We start from the raw sequence: 20,024 nt of genomic DNA on the forward strand, positions 1-20,024 counted from the left end.
TTCTTGGTCTGCAGGATATCAAAGAAATCAGGCTGCATATCATTTGGAATCTTTCTGCAGGGAGGAAGGAAGGCACTTGTAGAAACAGAATCCAATGTTGCCCAATAAAATATAGCATCCTTGTGAGGGATAAAATGGACTTTTCTCTGTTTAGACAGATCCCCAGAGATGCGAGAAGCTGAATGAGGAATTGTGTAGCTGATCTGACCTCCCATCGACAGCATCTTACCAGGAGCCAGTCGTCCAGATATGGAAAAACTGTATGGCCCTGAGGTCTCACCTGGGCCATCACCACAAAGAAAAACTTTAGTAAACACTTTGGAGGCTGTCACTAGTCCGAAAGGGAGGACTTGGAATTGGAAGTACTCTTGACTCACCATAAACCGTAGGAACCTCCTGTGGGAGGGATGAATGTCTATATGAAAATATACCTTCTTCATGTCGACAGCTGCGAACCACATCTCCTCCTGAAGATAGGGAATTCTTGCTGCCAATGTAATAATCCTGAATCTCAACTTCTGAATGAAGATGTTGAGTTGCCAAAGATACAGACTGGGTCTCTAACCTCTGTCTTTTTTGGGAACTAGGAAATACAGAGACTAGAACCCTCTTCCTTGATTCTGAGGTGGGACCTGTTCTATTGCCCTTTGGTGTAGCAGGGATTCCACTCCCTGTTGAAGAATCACCTCATGAGAGGGTTTCTTGAAGGGGGACCAGGAAGAGGGTTTGTAAAGAGGGAAAGAGAAGAACTTTATAGGGTATGCCTGAAGGATGACCTTCAAGACCCAATGGCCTGTCATGATTAGCTCTCAACTATGGGCAAAAAAAGAGTAAGATGGCCTGTAGAAGTGGCAGGAGAAGGGGTATGTGGCACAAGTGATGGTAAGCGTGGATCCAGGGAGGGGGCTGAGAATCGGTCACAATCATGGTGGCAGAGAGGGCTGAAAAGCAGAGCCTCTGAGTCTTCTGTTTGCATGGAGACTTGGCAGGACACTGGTAATAGAAAGCATGAGAAGGAGGAGTTGGTCTTGGTTTATTGGTGTGACTCTGATGCCTCCTCCTTGGAGCTGGTATATAGATCCCCAGGAAGTGGAGGGTTCTTTAACAAATGAAGAGAGTCATCAGTTTTCTCATTAAAGCGGTTCGACTCATCAAAGGGAAGGTCCTGGATACTATTCTGCACTTCCTTGGGAAAGTCCAAGGATTGAACCAAGAATCCATTCTCATAACAATACCAGTGGCTAAATTTCTTGATGCTGTATCCACTACATCAACTACAGCCTGAAGGGCTGTTTTAGTCACTAACTTGCCTGCTTTAGAAGGGAGAGGAATTGGGGTCTGTCTTCAGGTGAAAGTTTGTCCTGAGAGGCTACCAGTTTAGAATAGTTGCTCAAGTTGTACTTAGCTAGCAGGGGTGGGAACTGACAATACAAAATTGCAAGCCACAGAAGAGAAGGTACTTATTTCCCAAAAGGTAGTCTTTTGGATTCCTTCTCTGATCGGGTGGTCCAAAAGTATTGTGACCTAGCCCTTTCTGTAGCAGCCTATAGAACCAGGAAATTGAGGGCAGGGTGGGAGAACATAAATTTGGCTCCCTTTGCCTGGACAAAATAGCCCGTCTTGGCCCTGTTAGGTGTGGGGGCGCAGGATACTGGGGTATGCCACACCAACCTCGCTGTTCCAATATGGCCTTGTTAACCAGGAGGGTTAGCCCTGAGGCTGCAGAATGTTCAGCCGCCGTTGGGGGTGTGGGTCTTGAACTTCCTCTAGAGGTATCTGGGGATTGCTAGCCACTCTTCGCAACAATTCCTAGTATTCCCTATGGTTGTTCAGTGGAGTTGGAGAAAAAGGAGAGACTGCCTCACCTCGGGAAGACGAGGAGATTCCTGTCAGAACTGTCGGTACCTGTGGTTCTGGTTCAATATCCTCGTACACTGAGGGATCCAGATGTTGGCAAGAAAGAGAAGAGTGGAAAAACTCCGGGGTGGGTCCTGGGCATCTGTTATAGGGATCCCACAGTCCCCAATAGTGCCAGAAGGAGGAGCCATTTGTGGGGAACCCCAGGGGATGGAGTACCATTGGTCCCTGGGGAGGTTGTGTCTATATGGGTAAATCACCTGTTCAGGCTTGGCTTTCTCCAGGGAAGAAACTACACTTACTACACTAAAACTATGACAATACTAAATCTAAGAAGAATAATTATTTACAATTTTATTTACAGGTTCTCCTAAAAACTGAAGAAAAAGAGAACACTAGATTCTGAGTGAGGCCATGTTGGCAGTAAGAAAGAACTGAGAAGGCATCAATCTCCACTTCCTGTTACACGCTTGCTCAGGAGCACAAGGAGACCTACTGCATATGTGCGGGTGGATGGACACTCCTTGTTAAAATCTTTGGACTCAGGAGCATGGTGCGCATGCATACCCACACGTGGAATACACCCACGGACCAGCACTGGAATAAGAATATACAAATTAGTTCCACTTTATAGGTGGGGAAAACTATGGCCAAGCAGTAGAATGACTTGCCAAAGGCCACAGGAGGACTCAGTGTCAGAGTTAGTACTATAACAATGGGATTCCTATCTCACTTTTGTGCTAAGTCTACTGAACTACCAATTCAGTTCCTTCTTTGGAATTATATATTTTTCTGGGAAATAGATTTTGTTTTGGTCGCTTTTGAAAGAAAGCCACATGGTCATAATTGTCATAATGAAGCCCTGGAACAGTAAATTGCCAAGATGTGTGCAAGCCTTGTTTTGTAACTGTGTCTTATTGCAATCCTTGGTATTTCTCTCCCAAGTCCTCATTTGTCTATCTATGAGCCTCATATGTTGCATCATGTCTGAATTTGGAGCAAGGTCCATGTCCATGTCTTTATTAGCTGCCTGGCAAACATCTGATAAGGGGACGGGACAGGGGTAATTTTAAGAATCCACAAAACATATCAAATTTACAAGCACAAAAAAGAATTAAAGATTGAGAATGTAAATTAGTTAATGTCAAGCAGAAATTAAGAAACCATAAAGCAAAGAAATAAAACCTCTCTAACCACCCTCAACTCAACATGTGTACAGTTTGAGTGTGTGGAAGATCCAAGTTACAAAATGAGGAAACTATCAGGCCTCTTGAAATCAGGCCATTAATTCTGAGAGCTGGCAACTAAGCAGTCTAAGGTTATGTCTACATTGTCTTTTAAAACCCCTGGTACCGAGTCGCAGAGCCCACGTCTACAGACTTGGGCTTCTGCTATGATGCTAAAAACAGCAATGTAGACATTGCAGCTCAGGCTATGAAGCCCACCCTGGGCCCGAACATCTACACAGCTGTATTTAGTCATGTAGCACAAGACCAACTCCGTCAACCTGAGCTCTGAGACTTTCTGCCATAGGTTTTAAAATGCAGTGCCAACATACCAATAGTGAGAAATGACAGCTATCCAAGACTACCAAAGAATGCGACTGCTGAACTAAGAAAGGATTGCCAGGATTCCTAGGAAACATACCTCATTTCAACTGCGGTGTTTGTTTGGGCTACAGCAAACCTGAATTTCTGTACCTGTATAATTATTAAAATTGCTATTTATGCATATTATAATACATGGGCCCAATTCTCAGATACCTACAGCCCTTTTCTGCAGCTCTAGCATTAAAAAGGAGTCTCACAGGACTGGAAACAGACTCCTGAGAATGCCCATGCATAGAGCACTTCTTCAGCAGGTGCTCTACATCAGCATTTCTCCCACCCCCACATGCCGAGGCTGTGGCACTAAACTGTTCTCTCCTTCCTAGAGCCCTGAAGCTAGACTAATTTACACCAGGAGCACAGCAGGACTCTAGCTGCATCAGAATATGGAGATCACAAAAGGTAACTTCAAGCTAATTTTGCTCCCCAGTATACTCCTGGCTCAAGTGCACGACCACAGTAACTGAGACCTGGAACCAATGAGATCAGTTTCTATATTGCAATGAACTGCACAGTGCTGACTGACTGCTTGATGTATTGCTGTCTGACCTCTAAGAAGTCCTCATGAAGTTTTCTTCATTGAGAAGGCACTCAAGATTAAAGTTATATTTTAACTTCCAAATTAAAAGCTTGCTTTTTGCCTTTACAAAGCCTACTTTAGGCATCAATGCAAACATTAAATTCTGTTCATTGAAAAAATTTCCAGCTTTCATTGTCCAGTTAGGAGAAAGGTATATAGGATGATGCTATCTCCTATTCTATATGTCCCTCCTTATTTGAATTCAAAATCTTCTCATAAAAGTTACAGGAACTGAAACTACTGGTTTGGCCCCAATCATGTAAACATTACTCACTGACTTCATACATAAATGTTTGCAGGATCAGGCCCTGTATGGGGAAAGTTCAATATTTCGTAGCGGGTTTTGCCACTAGTGTTAATGAAAGTGGTGCAACTAAGATGCCATCCACTGCACTCAGAAAAAATATGATTTCTCAACCTGAAGTATCAAAATTCAATCTCTTGAGTTTGTGAATGGTTAGTTACCAGTCTAGGAACAGGTTTCATTATTTTTTTTGGTCCTGCAAATTGGGATTTCTCAATACTGAGCATTAAAAACCAAAACATACAAACTGCCACAGTTGCAAGAACATCAGCATCTATGAAATTAGAGAAAAATGATCACAGTCTACAGGGGACCTCGATTCTAATCTTGATTCTTGCTGTCCAATCTTGGACAATTGCTTAATCTTCGTGCCTTAATTTCTTCATGTGTAAGAGGAAGAACTATTAAAGGGTATTGTAAGGTTTAAAACTCATTAATGTATAAAACACTGAGATCAATGGATGGTACACACCATACAAGTGGAAAGTTCTAACTACCACTTGTAAGAACAAGAGAAAATCCTTTATTTACATGTATTTGAAGCCATGTATTTGGGAAAAGTCAGTTAGGTATTTTCTGGATATGCACTGGATACTGACATGCAGTCTCAATACAACAAATATTCAATACTCGGTGCAATTAAGCTTTTAAAGAAAATGCTAGTTGTTTTAACGTTGGGTTTGCTTACATGCTGAGAGCATGGTTTTCCTCCTGGTGGGAATGCCACTGGAAAATGAAGGGCTCGATGTGGTGGTATCATTTTCTTCTTCTTCAAGATGGAGTTCAGCCAGTGTGCTGTGATGCACCTCTTCCTTTCTCTCACAGCCTACCAACACATGTATCTATAGTCAGAAGTTGTTACTCTAGCTTTAACTTATATTAAAAACAGCATGCTAGGACACCTACACTTAACCCATTAAAAAGACATTTTGCTCTTCTGAACTCTCACAATATATAATTCTTTCCCCCAGCCCTTTAGGTGCCCCTTTCACACTACATCTCCTTCAGACATACTATGAACACTAGACCTGGGTGTTCCGGAAGATACATTTTATTTCTCTTTTAATATTAAACATGTATTATTATGGAGGAGCTGGTCAAAGGAAACTGTTACTTATTGTAAAAACAGCTCTTTGAGATGTGATGCAGATGTGTAATCTATTTAGATGTGTACACGCCCAGAGCACCACAGCCAGACACTTTTGCCTAGCAGTACTAATTGGAGGGGGCAGCGCTTGCACCTCATGGGTGTAATCCCTCACCTGGCTCCACTAGGCAGCACCTCTGCGACACTCCTCAATTCCTTCGCACCAAAAATCATGAGTATAGACTCCGATGCAGAGGGGATGGAGGGTGTGTTGTGAAATACGTATCTGCATCACATCTCGAAGAACCACAGTTACGATAAGTAACTGTTTCTTCTTTGAGTAGATTCAAACATGTATTCCACTTTGGTGACTCACAAGTAGTACCTGCAGTAGGTGCAGCCTGGTGGCTACTTAAACAAGGACTGAAAGACTGCTCTAACAAAGTTTGCATTTGCTCTGGATGCTGCAGTAATGGCATAATGGTTGGTAAATGTATGCACAGAAGATCAAGTGGCAAACCTGCAAACATCCAATATTGAAACGTCACTTAAAAACACCACTGACATAGCCTGTGCCCTTGTAGAGTGAGCTTGCACCCTTTGAGAGGGCATAGCTCGTGCTATTTCATATGCAGTCTTCATGCAGGAAGTTATCCACCTGGCCATTGCCTGCGAAGAGACTGCTTGTCCCTTCATCCAGTCTGCATATGACATGAACTGAAGAGGTGAAGTATGAAAGGGTTTAGTCCTCTCCAGGTAAAAGGAGAGACAGTACCTAACATCCATCAAATGAAGAGGCTGGTCCTCCAAGACTGAATGCAGCTTGGGACAGAAGACATGTAGATACACTGGTTCAAGTGAAACTGAGACATCACTTTTAGTGGGGGCACAAGGTCACTTTGTCTTTAAAGAACTGCATGTAAAGAAGCTCTGCCATCAAAGCTTGCAACTCTCACACTCTCCTTGTGGATGTTATAGCCACCAGGAATGCAGTCTTTTGACACGAAGAGGAAAAGAAGATGCCAAAGGCTCAAATGAAGGTCCCATCAGAGCTGCTAAGACCATATTCTGGTTCCATAAAGAAACTGGTTCTCTCACTGGCAAATGGAGATGAAGGACTCCTTTCAAGAACCATGGCATTCAAAAACACCAACCTCCCCGGATTGGCAGATGAAATGCTGAAATCACCTTCAACAAACTGAGTGCAAGAGCTGAAGATGCAACAAGTACTCCAAGGCATCCTGAATCCCACTCAACATCAGCTGAAACTGGAGAGCCAATGACCACACCAAAAAAGTTCTCATTTGGTCAAATAGGCCAATCTGATGGAGGGTTTCCTGCTATTAAGTTAGATCTGTCGAACAGCCTCCAAAATATGTTCCTTCTCTTCCTCCTCGTCATCTAACTATTGATCAGCTACGCAGTGAGGAGTAGAGAGCTGAGCATGGGACACAAGGTCTGACCTTGATGCTGGGTCAGAATGAAGAGGGAGAGATATGGGAGGCCAAACTGATAACACCAGAAGGTTAGAGAACATACATTGCCTCAGCCATGCTAGAGCTGCGAGGGCGATCTTGGCATGGTCCAACTTGAGTTTGAGGATTACCTACAGAATGAATAGTATCAGAGGGAAAGCATACAGGAATTCCTAATCTCACCCCAGGTGAAAGGCACTGGTCAGCAAGCCAGGACTGAGGCCCCCTGGAGAACAGACAGTATTTCTAGTTGTCTCTCATAGTGAACAGATCGATCATAGAGATATCCCAAAATGCAAAGATAGAACACAGGACTCTGGGCTTCAGAAACCACTCATGCTCAGGGAGAAACTCCTGCTGAGGTGAATCTGGGACTCAGGTAATCAATCGACCACCAGAGTAATGTTCTCTCTGATGCAAACCACCAGCCTGATTGCTTTCTGACACAGCACTGTCAAGCAAGCTCCTCGTCTGTTCACATAATACATTGCGGTGGTGTTGTTTGTAACAATGTGAACCACTGAGCTCCTGATATGATCTCGAAAGACATGGCATGCATTGTAAATAACCCAAAACTCCAGAATGTTGACAGAAAACCTAACCTAACTATTCTGACCAGCAATGCAACCCTGCGTTTTGCCTCTGGAAGACGCAGAGCCAGATTCCAGGAGAGGCGGGCCCATCCCGGGAGCCTAGCCAAGCATGGAGGGTGGAGAGCGCTGGGTAGGGAGGGTCAGGCTGGTCAGTCATTACCCCCGTGTGAGAGAGGTGAACAGAAGTGTGTGTATATGTCACCCCCTCCCTGTGTGTGTGGGGTGGGGTAGGGGTGTGTGTGCGCGTGTATGTGTAACCCCTCCCTGTGTGAACCCTAAAGCCTAAAAGAAAAGAAGACAAATAAAAAGAATCCAGCTACGCAGTATTTCCTTTTAATAGGGGCTCGGTCAACCTGATGTTAATCTGAATGTTTGTACTGCATCGTTCTGATTGCCATTGAACTCGCTTGAATACAAGTAATTTTACCAGGTATTCCGTATTCAACATAGGGAAATATGGTCACCCTATCCAAAGCAGCAAACCAGTCATTCTGATTTAAACACAGGAGAATAGCTGATAGAGTGACCATCCGAAATCCCACATATCTGATATATCTGTTGAGGTTGCAGAGACTGAGAATCAGTCTCACCCCTCCTTTGAATGTGGGAACCAGAATGTTCTGGGAATAAAACCCTTGGCCCTGGTGCTGCAGAGGGACTGCCTCTACAACTCCCACTGCGACCAAAGAGTGAATCTTCTCGAGGAGCAGTGTCTCACGAGAGAGGTCCCTGAAGAGGGATGGGATAGAAGGGCAGAGAGAAGGGATGGAAAAGGACTGGATGGCGTAACCTGATTTGATGGTGCTGAGGAACCAGATGTCGGTGGTAATCAAGCCCCAAACAAACAAAAGGAGTCAATTTGTCTCCAAATTGGGGAGACGGGGAAATAAAGGTCACAAGTGGACTGCTACCCTGGACAAGCAAGTCAAAACACATGCTTGGTAGACACCGAGGTAGGACAAGTCAACTGATTGAAACCAGTATCAGAAGACCTCTGCCTCTGGTATCTATGACTATTTTCCCCAGGGGAGGGAAAGACAGCCCTAAGGAGCACCACAAACAACACTGTTGATGCTGCTGCTGACTGTAAAAATGGCATCACTGAACTGCTGGAGTACAGATCCCCAGAGCGCATAGGGTAGCCCTGGAGTCTTTAAACGAGTGCAAGGTTTCATCAGTCTTATCCGAAAAAAAGCACTCGACCATGAAACACAGGTCCTCAGTAGTCTGCTGCACATCAATAGCAATGCCCAAATTTTGCAGCCAAGATGCCCTTCTCATGGTTACCGCTGAGGCCATAACTCTGACTGATCTCTCTGCCACGTCCAAAGCCACCTGCAAGGATGTCTTGGCCACCAAAGAGCCCTCAGCTATCAATGCTCGAAAATCCTCCCTGGAGGCTTCCTGGTCTACAAATTTAGACATAGCAGTCTAATTAATAAAATCACACTTGGACAGCAATGCTTACTGGTTCACAATACACATTTGCAGGGAAGAAGAGGTATAGATTTTTCTATCCATTAAGTCCACTCTCTTGGACTCCTTGTCCTTGGGAACAGTTTTATCATCTGCGCTGCTGGGTCCTATCATTCGCTTCAGTCACAACCAGGGAATTAGGGACCGGACAGGAACGGAAGCCCTCAAAACCCTGCATAGGTACAAATAACACTTCTCTGAACACTTCACTGCAGGTGGCAGTGAAGCAGAGTACTCCAAAGAACCTTTGAATGCTCCAGGACTGCATTGTTAATAGGGAGGGCTACCCTCCACAGGGCAGATGGCTGCAGAATATCCAGCAGTTTGTGACTATTCTCCGCCTGGATGCCCACGGTCGCAGTCACATGATGCAAAAGGTTCTGGTAGGCCTTGAAGGAGGGAGAAGAGGAGCCTGGTAATGCTTAATTGTCAGGGGATGACGATGAAACGGTCAGCTGCACTAGGGATGAGTCCCATCCCCAAACTGTCAGACAACTCTGGAGGCCCCAAGAAGGACAGCTCAACTGACAACAGAACCTGTGGTAGAACCGACATGCCTGGTGATCTTGCTCTGGAATGGGATGAGGAGTGCAACCTCTGAGACCAAGGAGCGTCCCATGGATTCCACGGAGGTCACTGGGGATACATTTAGGGAAATGATGGCCAGTAGGCTCTGGGCCAGGGCCTGTCTCAGTATGATGCTGCACTGAAAACTGTCTATGGCGCAGATCAAGTGATGGAGAGCAGAACTCCAATCTGGATCCCAAGGAGACCTGGGTCTCTAAGGACAGTGGTGGAGCTAGTCTCAATGGTGCAAGGAGCCAGTCTGACTCATTTGCTACCCCGTAGGAAAGAGGTTCTGTTGCCAACAATGGAACTGGCACAGCCAATGCCAAATGCATCACAGTTGCATGTGGTGCCAGGAGCTGTGACAAGGTGGAAGACAGGATCTGCTGCCAAGAGAATGGCAGTGCTGAGGAGTACGCAGGTGCCAAGGAGGTCCTCAGTGCTGGGCCTGGCAATGGCCTCAAATCTGAGTCTGTGGCAGGGGGGGACCACGCTGCACTGCTGATGGACCCTGAGATTCTGCAACACACCCAAACAGTGCCAGTGAGGCCACAGATGCTGTAACCCCAGTAAAGTCCTGAACAAACAGAGAGTCCAGAACTGATAGAGTGGGGAGTCTGAAACCGATGGGATGCTGCCCACTATGCCATCGGTGTGGAAACAGCTGGTGCCGGCACTGATGTCATTGATATTGAACTCAACGGACACCCCAGGCCAGAACCAGAGGCAACTCTTGCAAGTCTCTACACAGAACTAGTGAGCAGTTTGAAGGAACTACTTCATCTCATATGCCGGAAGTGGCACAGTGCCAGTCCATACTCTTCTTAGACAAAGAGGAAGAATCTCTAAATTTGGAGCAGTCCCGACTGGTCTTATGAGACCTTTTCCTTAGCGAACTTGAGCAGAGCAGACGGCTTCTTCATCTCTTGGGAGAGATGCCAGCCCTAAAGCAGGGAGCGGCATTACTCGCCAAGCCAAAGGGTGACCGCTGATCCCACATGGCCTTCAGTGCTGAAACAGGCCTCAAGGCCTGCTCGAGGAGGTGATGTTTAAAGGGGAAGGTCTCTAGCCACCTGAGTCCTTTCAGTGAACAATTTACAAACTGAACACCGCTCCTTGGCATGACTCTCACCCAAACAGAAAAAGCACTGTGTGTGGGGATCACTGATGGGGATTACCCCTCCCCCAAAACAATGAGCAGTGTCTGAACCGTGGTGAGGGCATCATCCAAAGCAACTAACTACAGTAACTTACTAACAATAAGTAGGGTACTAACTTTACAATCATATACAGAGAAAGCTCTCAGTAGCTGAGGGGATTGTGATGTGAAACCAACACAACCCCCAGGTGATGAACTGAGAGGTCAGTGCCACCCCTCTTTGGGTACTGCTAAGCAAAGTTTTCCGGCTGCGGTGAGCTGGCTGCATGCACACCTAAATGGAATATGTGGCTGCATCTACTCGAAGAACTCTGTAGTTAAGGTATGTGTTCCATTCTTCACTTAAAGAGACAATCTATGAAAAACAGAGCATATCCTCGCCAAACTTACAGCACTTACTATTTGAGTAGAGAATGAATTTTCTGAGACAGTACAGATAAATCTATTAGTAGCTTATGAGTTAAAATATTAATTAAAAACCAGGTCCCCTGAAAATTTACCATTTGTATCAGTCTTTTCCTTGTCCCATGTGATTTTAATAACAGAACACAGACTCTTCAAACTTTCCACACAAGAAAAATTAATTGAAATCTTATTCATGGATTCTGTTCCTAGACAAAAAACTATGGTAAGACGCAGTTACGGCTGAGAGTAATCTAAGGATAACAAATATTACAAGTTATAATTATCCCAAAACTGAAAATTATAAACCCAGGAAATTCAGAGTGGAGGTTACACTTAAAGGAAATCAAAAACATTTTAAGTTAAGAAATGCATAACTGAAGTGCTCAACCATCTCCTGTATGGGCACCACACAATAACCATATGTAATCATTTTACTGTTTGCAGTCTTAGATTAAACTAATTTTAAAGGCATGTTACACATTATTCATGCTTTTCTTCCACTCAGGGTGCCAGAACTAGCTGTTTAAAAATTATTTATGAATTTTGATTCCCCCCACCACCACATTAATTAATAAAATAATAGTAGGACCATTTCTTATAATTTCTATTAAAAACTGGATTGAGAGAAACAGTGCCAGTCTACAGTTTGATTTTCTCTTGTAGCCCCTGAAGCAAGTATTAGGATTGTGTGCATTTTTTTATTAAAAATAGAATGTAAAACGTACGTGTTTCAATGCTAGTTAGGTGCAGCCCATGTCTCCTGGCAAATACCCAATGAAGCCTACAAAGGTTTTACTGGTATAAAATTAGTTGCAATTTATATAATTTAAACATGTATGTATATTTCAGGATAAATTGGTCTGGATTTTATGTACAAATACAGTCTAGCTGGTAGGGTTTTTTTTGTTTTTTTTTACAGTAATGGAGTTCCAGAAATGAATATAAGTTTTATACAGTATGGTTCCACTTTATCACTTATTTTCAGTTGTATGTACAAATCATGTATCTGCTGAAATATTGAACATTGTAATCTTACTTATAAAAACAACTTCCACTTAAAGAAAATGGTGAATTAATGGGATCAGATCACAAGTTGTCAGAAAGACAAGCACACATCAGGTTAAAAAAGAAATAATGAAATAACGTCAATATTTAATGTAAAACTACTCTAAAAATCAACTTTCTAGTCTTAAATTGCAGGGTCTAATAATTTTTCCAATTCTTTGTATTTCTACGCCACACTGTGAATCTAATAACTGTGACAGTTTCACATATGCTGTCAACTTCTTTCCCCATTGGAGCTATGAAGTTATTAATATAGTGACAAATCTTGCAGTCTTTACTAAGATAAAATTCCCATAAATAGCAATGGAAGTTTTATGTTAGTGAAAACTGAAGAACTTGACCTATAGTGTGTTATTCATTCTTTATAATAAAACCTGCAAACACTGACATACTTCAGTGATACTTCAGTACATGAGCATGTGCCAACTTATGTTATTATTTTGCTTACCTGAGCATACATATTACTGACTTGGCTTTCACAGAGAAGATGCGTACATCTGCTTGTAAGCGTGGGGTCCACGGTGCCGCCATGTGCTTGAATGATCTGGTAAACCATTAAAACCAAATTTTTAATTAAAATGTTTGTTAACCTAACCAGTCCACAGTTCCAAATGGAGTCTTCTGCTTAATAGACTTAATGTCAGTGGAGTGTTTTTACATCTTAAGTGCTGGCCTCAGTAAAAAAACCCCAAAACAATGGCATACTTGCAAGAAGCAAATAAGTTCTGTAAACAAAGCCAAGTTCTTTCATATATCAATATGACAAGTGTTCTCTTGCTTATTCATCTTTAAAAATGCATTCATTCATAATGATTTAAAAACGCATTACTTGGGAACAGCTTCTCTTTGTATGACTTTAAAAAAAGGCAGTGTTACCTGTTCCGTAACTGCTGTTCTTCAAGATGTGTTGCTCATGTCCATTCCATATTATGTGTGTGTGCGTGCCACATGCACTGGTGCTGGAAGTTTTTCCCTCAGTGGTATCCATATGGGACTGGCCCTGGAACCCTCAGAAGTGGCGCGCACATGCCGTGCCAGCTCCCCCCACCCTCAATTCCTTCTTGCCGGAAACTCCAACAGTGGGGAAGGAGGGTGGGTCATGGAATGGATACGAACAACACATCTCAAAGAACATCGATTACAGAACAGGTAACTGTCTTTTCTTTTTTGAGTGCTTGCTCATGTCCGTTCCATATTAGGTGACTCCAAGGCAGTACCAAAGAGAGGCAGGTAGGCGTTGTGACGAAGTGGGAGTGTTCTTGATGTGTTATTTGAATGCTGAGCGGGGAGTATTAACCTGGGAAGGTTGCAGGGGAGTTTTTCTGGGACTGCCTGCATTGGGGAAGGGAGCATACCTAAGCATGTAACATAAGAACCCAGGAGAGGGATTGGAGGCCAGGTAACACCTCTGCCTGGGAAACTGGACAAAGGACACAAAGGCTGGGGATGGAACCGGGAAAAGGCCAGAAAGGAGATGGCTAAAGGAAGTTTCAGTTTTGGAGCTGGCTGGGAGATAAAGGGGGAGCACCCAGACCAACAGGGCTGTGGCCTCCCCAGGGATGCCAGAGGGACCTAACTAAAGAAGGTCCTGTTGTCTGTATCGGCAAGACCTGTTTTGGACTGTGTTCCTGTTGTCTAAATAAACCTTCTGTTTTACTGGCTGGCTAAAAGTCATGGTGAATCGCAGGAAGCTGGGGGTGCAGAGCCCCCACACTTCCCCACACTACGTGACAGGCGTTCATGGACGTGTAGATTGCAGCACAGCTTTGCCGAACCCAGAGTCATCTCTGGCCTGCTGAGTGATGGCACAATGCACCGTGAATGTGTGAACCGAAGACCACGTTGTGTCTCTGCAAATGTCCTGGATGGGAATGTGCGCCAGAAAGGCCAGCAAAGGATGCCTGGTCTCTGGACAAATGGGCCCTCAAGATCGGTGGTGGTGGGACCTGTGCCAGCTCGTAACACAGTGGTGGGCTACTGGCAACCCACGGGCCACACCATTCCTGGCCAATGGGAGCTGCGGGAAGAGGCGCAGGCTGACCGTCACTTCCTGCAGCTCCCATTGGCCAGGAACAGCGAACCGCAGCCACTGGGAGCTGCAGGTAGCCGTGCCTGTGGACGATCAATGTAAATAAACTGTCTCACAGCCCGCCAGTGGATTACCATGACAGGCCACAGGTTGCCCACCACTGTCATAACAGGTCCGGATGCAGGAGATGATCCAGTTGGAAATCCTCCGCGAGGACACCGAAAGCACCTTCATCCTGTCTGCTGTTGCAATGAAGAGCTGGGTCAACCTGCGGAAGGGCTTGGTACGCTCCAGGCACAACACCAAGGCACATCTGACGTCCAGGGCATGCAGCCTCCTTTCCACACTACTGTTGCGTGGCTTGGGACAAAACACCGGGAGGAAGATCTCCTGGTTGACGTGGAAGGAAGACCCCACTTTTGGCAGAAAGGCCAAATGGGGTCACAGTTGAACTTTGTCCTTGTAGAACACCATATATGGAGGCTCCAATGTCAGGGCTTTAATCTCCGACACTTGTCTTACTGATGTTATCACAAGGAAAGCGACCTTCCATGAAATGTGGGAAAGGGAGCAGGAGCCCATAGGCTCAAAGAGCAGACTTGTGAGCCTAGAAAGAACCAAGTTAAAGTCCCACTGTGGCACAGGAGCGAGATCGGCAGGAAGAGCCTCTCAAAGCCTCTCAGGAATATGATCGACATGTCATGCAAGAACACCATCTGACCTTGGATCGGTGGATGGAAAGCAGAGATAGCCACAAGGTGCACCGTGATGGAAGAGAGGGCCAGTACCTGGTTCTTAAAATGAAGCAGGTAATCTAAGATAGATTGTAAGGAGGATCACGACAAAGAGATGTTTTGCTCAGATGCCCAATGGGAGAACCTCGTCCACTTGGCCAGGTACAATGCTCTGGTGGAAGGCTTCCTGCTTTCCAGGAGGACTTGCTGGACCTCATCAGAGCAGACCCGCTCCTCTGGGTTCAACCATGCAGCACCCATGCCGTGAGGTGGAGGGAGGCGAGATTGGGGTGGAGGAGGTGCCTGTGATCTTGCTAAATCAGATCCAGTCATTCAGGAAGGATCCAGGGAGTGGTCGCCGCTGGGTTTATCAGCGTGCTGAACCAATGTTGGCACGGCCACACGGGGTGATCACGAGGATTTGGGCCTTGTCTCTCTTGATCTTTGACAGGCCTCTGCTGATGAGTGTGATCATTGGGAATGTGTATATCAGACCCCCTGACCATGACAGGAGGAAGGTGTCGGAGAGAGAGTCCTTGCCCAGACCCTGGAGGGAATAGAATTGATAACATTTTCTGTTCTGTCTTGTGGTGAACAGTTCACTTGGGAAATTCCCCACCTCTGGAAGAGCATTTGGGCTACCTCCAGATGCAGCGACTATTTGAGGTGAGAGAAAAAAGACCTGCTGAGGCAATCTGGTCATGCCGGGGAGGTGACAGGTCTCCAGGTGCATCACGTACTTGATGCAGAAATCCCACAACTGGAGAAGCCTCTTGACAGAGAGCTGACGAGAGTGCTTCCCCTTGTCTGTTGATGTAAAACATCGAGGCTGTACTGTGCGACACTACTCTCACCACCTTTCCTGACAGATGTGGTAGGAAGTCCCCACAGGCCAAATGTACCAATCTGAGCTCCATGATGTTTATGTGCAATGTCATCTCCTCCAGAGACCATGTCCCTTGGGTCTGTAGCTCGCCTAGATGAGCTCCCCAGCTGATGTCTGAAGTGTCTGATATCAGTTCAACTGAGTGGCGTGGGCTGTCGAACAGAATTCCTTCCAGGACAGCCTTGGGATTGGTCCACCATTGCAGGGAGGTAAGCATCACCGGTCTGTAATGACCATGCACAGGTGATCTTTGGGGCTGGATACACAGTTGCCAGCCACTGCTGCCAGGGTCACATTTTGAGCCTTACATGGCGGATGACATACATACGTGCTGCCTTGTGGCCCAGCAGATGCAGACATACCCAGGATGTGGTTAGAGGGAATGCAGAGACGCCCTCAATGAGGTCCACCATTGTCTGGAACCCCTCCTGTAACAGGAAAGCTCTGGTGCAGGTGGAGTCGAGCCCTACTCCGATGAACTCTATCCTTTGCATCGGAACTAATGTTGACTTCTTGTCATTCACCAACAGGCCCAGGGACCAGCATATGACCTGTAGCACCGCGATTTCCCTTTGGACTTGAGACCTGGAGTATATTTGAATACCTCGACGCCTGAGGTGAACCGCTACCACTGACATGCACTCTGTAAACACTCTTGGTGCTGTCGCTGGGCCAAAAGGGAGAACCGCAAACAGGTAGTGGTCTGATCCCACTGTGAAGTACAGGACGTTTCTAACTCTTGGATCGCTATATGAAAGCACGCATCCAAGTTGAGGGCAGCATACCAGTCTCCTGGATCCAGGGAGGGGATGATGGAGGCCAGGGAGACCAAGCGGCACTTCAACTTCTTTAGGTATTCGTTGAGGTCTCACAGGTCCAGGATGGGTTTTAGACCGCCTTTGGGATTAGAAAGTACCGGGAATAGAACCCCTTGTTCCTGTACTCACAAGAAACTTCTTCCACTGCTACTTTCACCTCCTGTGTGAGGAGACTTTCATGAGAAGGGTCCCTGAAGAGGAACAGGGAAGGGGAGTCGGAGGGGAGGTAGAAGAACTGGAGGGTATAGCCCTGGGCCACTGAGTTGCGGATCCAGCACTCCGAAGTTATTGCTGTCCATGCAGAGAGGAAAAAAGAAAGGCAGTTGGAGAACCATATGGAGGATGGAGCCGGGGTACAGTCTGGTTGGTTGCTCTCAGGTGCACCCTCAAAACGCCCGCTAGCCACCCTGCCTGTTGCAGGAGGTGCCCGATTGGGTAGAGGGCGGAGGTTGGTGGCTCTGGCGACATTTGTAGCTTTTGCTCATCTCCTGCTTGGGTTGGCTCCCTTGACTCTGGGGCTATTACAGCTTGAACCGCCTACGGGCCAGACCAGGGATGTAGAGCTCTAGGGTTTTCAATGTAGTACAGGAGGCCATCAACCTGTTTAATTTATTGTCTGTTTGCTCATCAAACAGCACTTGGCCATCAAAGAGAAAGTCCTGTATTGATGGCTGGGCCTCTGTCGACAAGCCCGAGAGAAGGAGCCAGGACACCCTCTGCAAGGAGATGGCTGAGGCCATGGTGCATGCCGCAGAGTCTGCCGTGTCTGAGGCTGCTTGCAGGGCTGCTTTGGCTGCAGCCTTGCCCTCATCGAGGATCACCCAGAACTCCTTCCTGGTGTCGTCAGGAAGAGAATCCTCAAACTTGGCCATGGCTTGCCACATATTGAAACCATAGCAGCCAAGGAGGGCTTGGTGGTTGGCCACCCTCAACTGGAGGATGAATAAACTTTGTGTCCGAACAAATCCAGCCTCTTTGGCCTTGTCTCTTCTGCTCATTAATGGTCACTACTACTAGGGAGCTTGAGGCTGGGTGGGTATATAAGGACTTATGACCCTTAGCTAGCACAAAGTACTTTCTTTCTGCCCTCTTGGAGATGGGGGGCAGAAATGAGGACATCTGCCACAGGGCGTTTGTGATCTTAGACAACTCTTCATGGTAGGGCAGAGCGTGGCCAGTGTTGTTGATCAGAGGACACTGAATAGAGAGTCCAATGGTTCCTCCAGCTCCTCTGCTGGAGCCCTAAGTTAGAGGCAACTCTTTTCAACAGTTCCTGATGAGCCTTAACATCATCCTGAGGAACTGGGTGAGGGGCCCTCACAATCATCTCATCAGGCGAAGATGAGAAGGAAGCTGGTGCCATGGGGTCTGATACATCCATTGGTGGTCCAGCTGGCTGATCCCCGGGATCCAAGTGAGCCTGAGGGGTTCCCGTTTCACGAACGGCTGGCTCTGGGGGAGGGTGGGATACCGAGGGCCAATGGTTTGTCCAAGGCCCCTGCCACTGCCCTGAGCCCTTGTGAAGTCTGGGTAAAGCCCCGTGGGTTACATGGGTACCAGGCAGCTGGCCACTGGCCCTGGGGCAGTTGGCAGTACCGCCAACATTGAGGAGACCACCAGTGCCAGGTTTTGGCACACTAGCAACAACTCCTGTCCAGTGCCAGAGCTACAGGCAAAGTGGTTGCTCTCAGGTTACTATGAGCAAGTAGATTGGTGATCCTGGTCGCTAAAGTGCCAATCACTGTGCTTGGAAGGGGAACTCTCCACTCAGAATGAGTCTCTTCCGCAGGTCCTTGGAGACCGACAGTGTTTGGCGGATCAGCGATGGCATTCCAGCGATCTACATCTCATGCTGCTCAACTAGTACCAGGATCTGGAGTGGGAATGGGAGCTGCAGTGGGTCAGTCTCTGGGAACACCTTCCTCCCAACCTAGGGGATCTGTGTTGCAATGACACATACCGGTGAGCCAACAACTGGTGACTCTGCTCCTGAGACCAACTGTCTTGGCCCCGCGACTGTTGACAAGCCATGGGTGAAGCAATGGGCTGGGTCTTCGTCTTGTTGATGCTGGGAAGGGCTGACTTCTACAGGCCTGTGCCAGGTCACCGGCAAGGTGCGCCTCGAGTCCTGCAGGTGGTGCTGAGTCTGGACACTGGTGTGCGCTTCACCCAGCCTGCCTCTCTGCCTTCAATGCCTGGTGGCTCCGTGTGGGCAAGCGCTGGTGAGACATCCCCCACAATGGGGAGCAGTGCCGCTGAGACAGTGACTTGTAGGAAGGACCCAAGGTGGATTTACTCTCAGATCGGGGTATTGCTGCAGCCGGTGTGGACAGCACCAGCAGCACTAGGATATCCTGCGCTGCCTGCACGGCCTTGGGCATCGACAGGACCTCTAACTGACGAAGGCCCTCATCACTGTCCAGCGTGGCAGGCCTGGGTTGGATGAGCTGGACTGCACGACCTGAGCTGGGGCTTGACTCCTGGTAGGAGGTATTGAGCTGTCCTCCTCGGGCCTTGGCTCCTCTCCTACCCTCTCGTTCCCCTTGCAAGATGTAGGGGATCTTCCTCTCCCGGTCTTCTTTTGCCTTTTGGCAGGTTCTGGGGAGGGGGATCGGCACTGGTCCATCAGCGGTGCCAGTGGGGCTCTCCACACCGATGCTGTGGTGCTCGGGGCAGAGTCGGACCTCGACTGCTCCAGTGCCGGAATTAGAGCTGATTCCATTAGGAGCGCTTTGAGATGGATGTCTCTCTCCTTCTTAGTCCAGGGTTTGAAGGACTTGCAGATACTGCTCCTGTCACTGATATGCAACTCGCTGAGACACCTTAAACAACTATTATGTGGATCGCTGATGGGCATCCATTTCTTGCAGCAAACACAGGGCTTAAAGCCTGGGGACCGAACCTAGACTAAGTCCCATTTGGGACCAACCAAGTAAATCACTCTAACACTAACACAGTAAGGGAAACTGAACTATGTACAACTATTTTACAAGAAAAGTTTGAAACACTGAACAAAGTGAAAAAAGCTAGCTGAAGCAGCAGATGTTACAGAACTGTCACTGGTGGCAAGAAGGAACTGAGGGTGAGGGGAGCCGGTGCCATCCCTTATATCGCAGCATATCTGCACCACTCCAGAGGGTGCGAGAGCCGGTCCCCTACAGAAACCATTGATGGAAAAACTTCTGGCCCCAGTGCATACGGCGAGCACACACAGCTAATATGGAATGGACATGAGCAAGCACTTGAAGAACTATTAATATTTGAACGAAGGGGAAGAAACAGACTTTAGTTTACACTTTTTCGCTGAACCATGAAAAATGCATTCTCATCTTTAGAAGTATTAGAAAAACAAATAACTATTAGTACTTTTTAGAAAATTGAG

General features: G+C 46.7%; 1 protein-coding gene across 1 annotated transcript in view; it reads right to left on the minus strand.

Moving 5' to 3' along the window:
• PAXIP1 (PAX interacting protein 1) overlaps positions 1–20,024 on the minus strand; it is a 96,797-nt gene that overhangs the window by 38,808 nt on the left and 37,965 nt on the right. The window contains exons 9-10 of the mRNA XM_050940405.1: positions 12,624–12,719; positions 5,037–5,174 (exon numbers count right to left, since the gene is read on the minus strand). Of these exons, the coding sequence (XP_050796362.1) occupies positions 5,037–5,174; positions 12,624–12,719 (234 nt within the window). The remainder of the gene's footprint in view (positions 1–5,036; positions 5,175–12,623; positions 12,720–20,024) is intronic.

Source organism: Gopherus flavomarginatus, chromosome 2 (genome assembly GCF_025201925.1).
Source record: "Gopherus flavomarginatus isolate rGopFla2 chromosome 2, rGopFla2.mat.asm, whole genome shotgun sequence".
Taxonomy (NCBI): domain Eukaryota; kingdom Metazoa; phylum Chordata; order Testudines; family Testudinidae; genus Gopherus; species Gopherus flavomarginatus.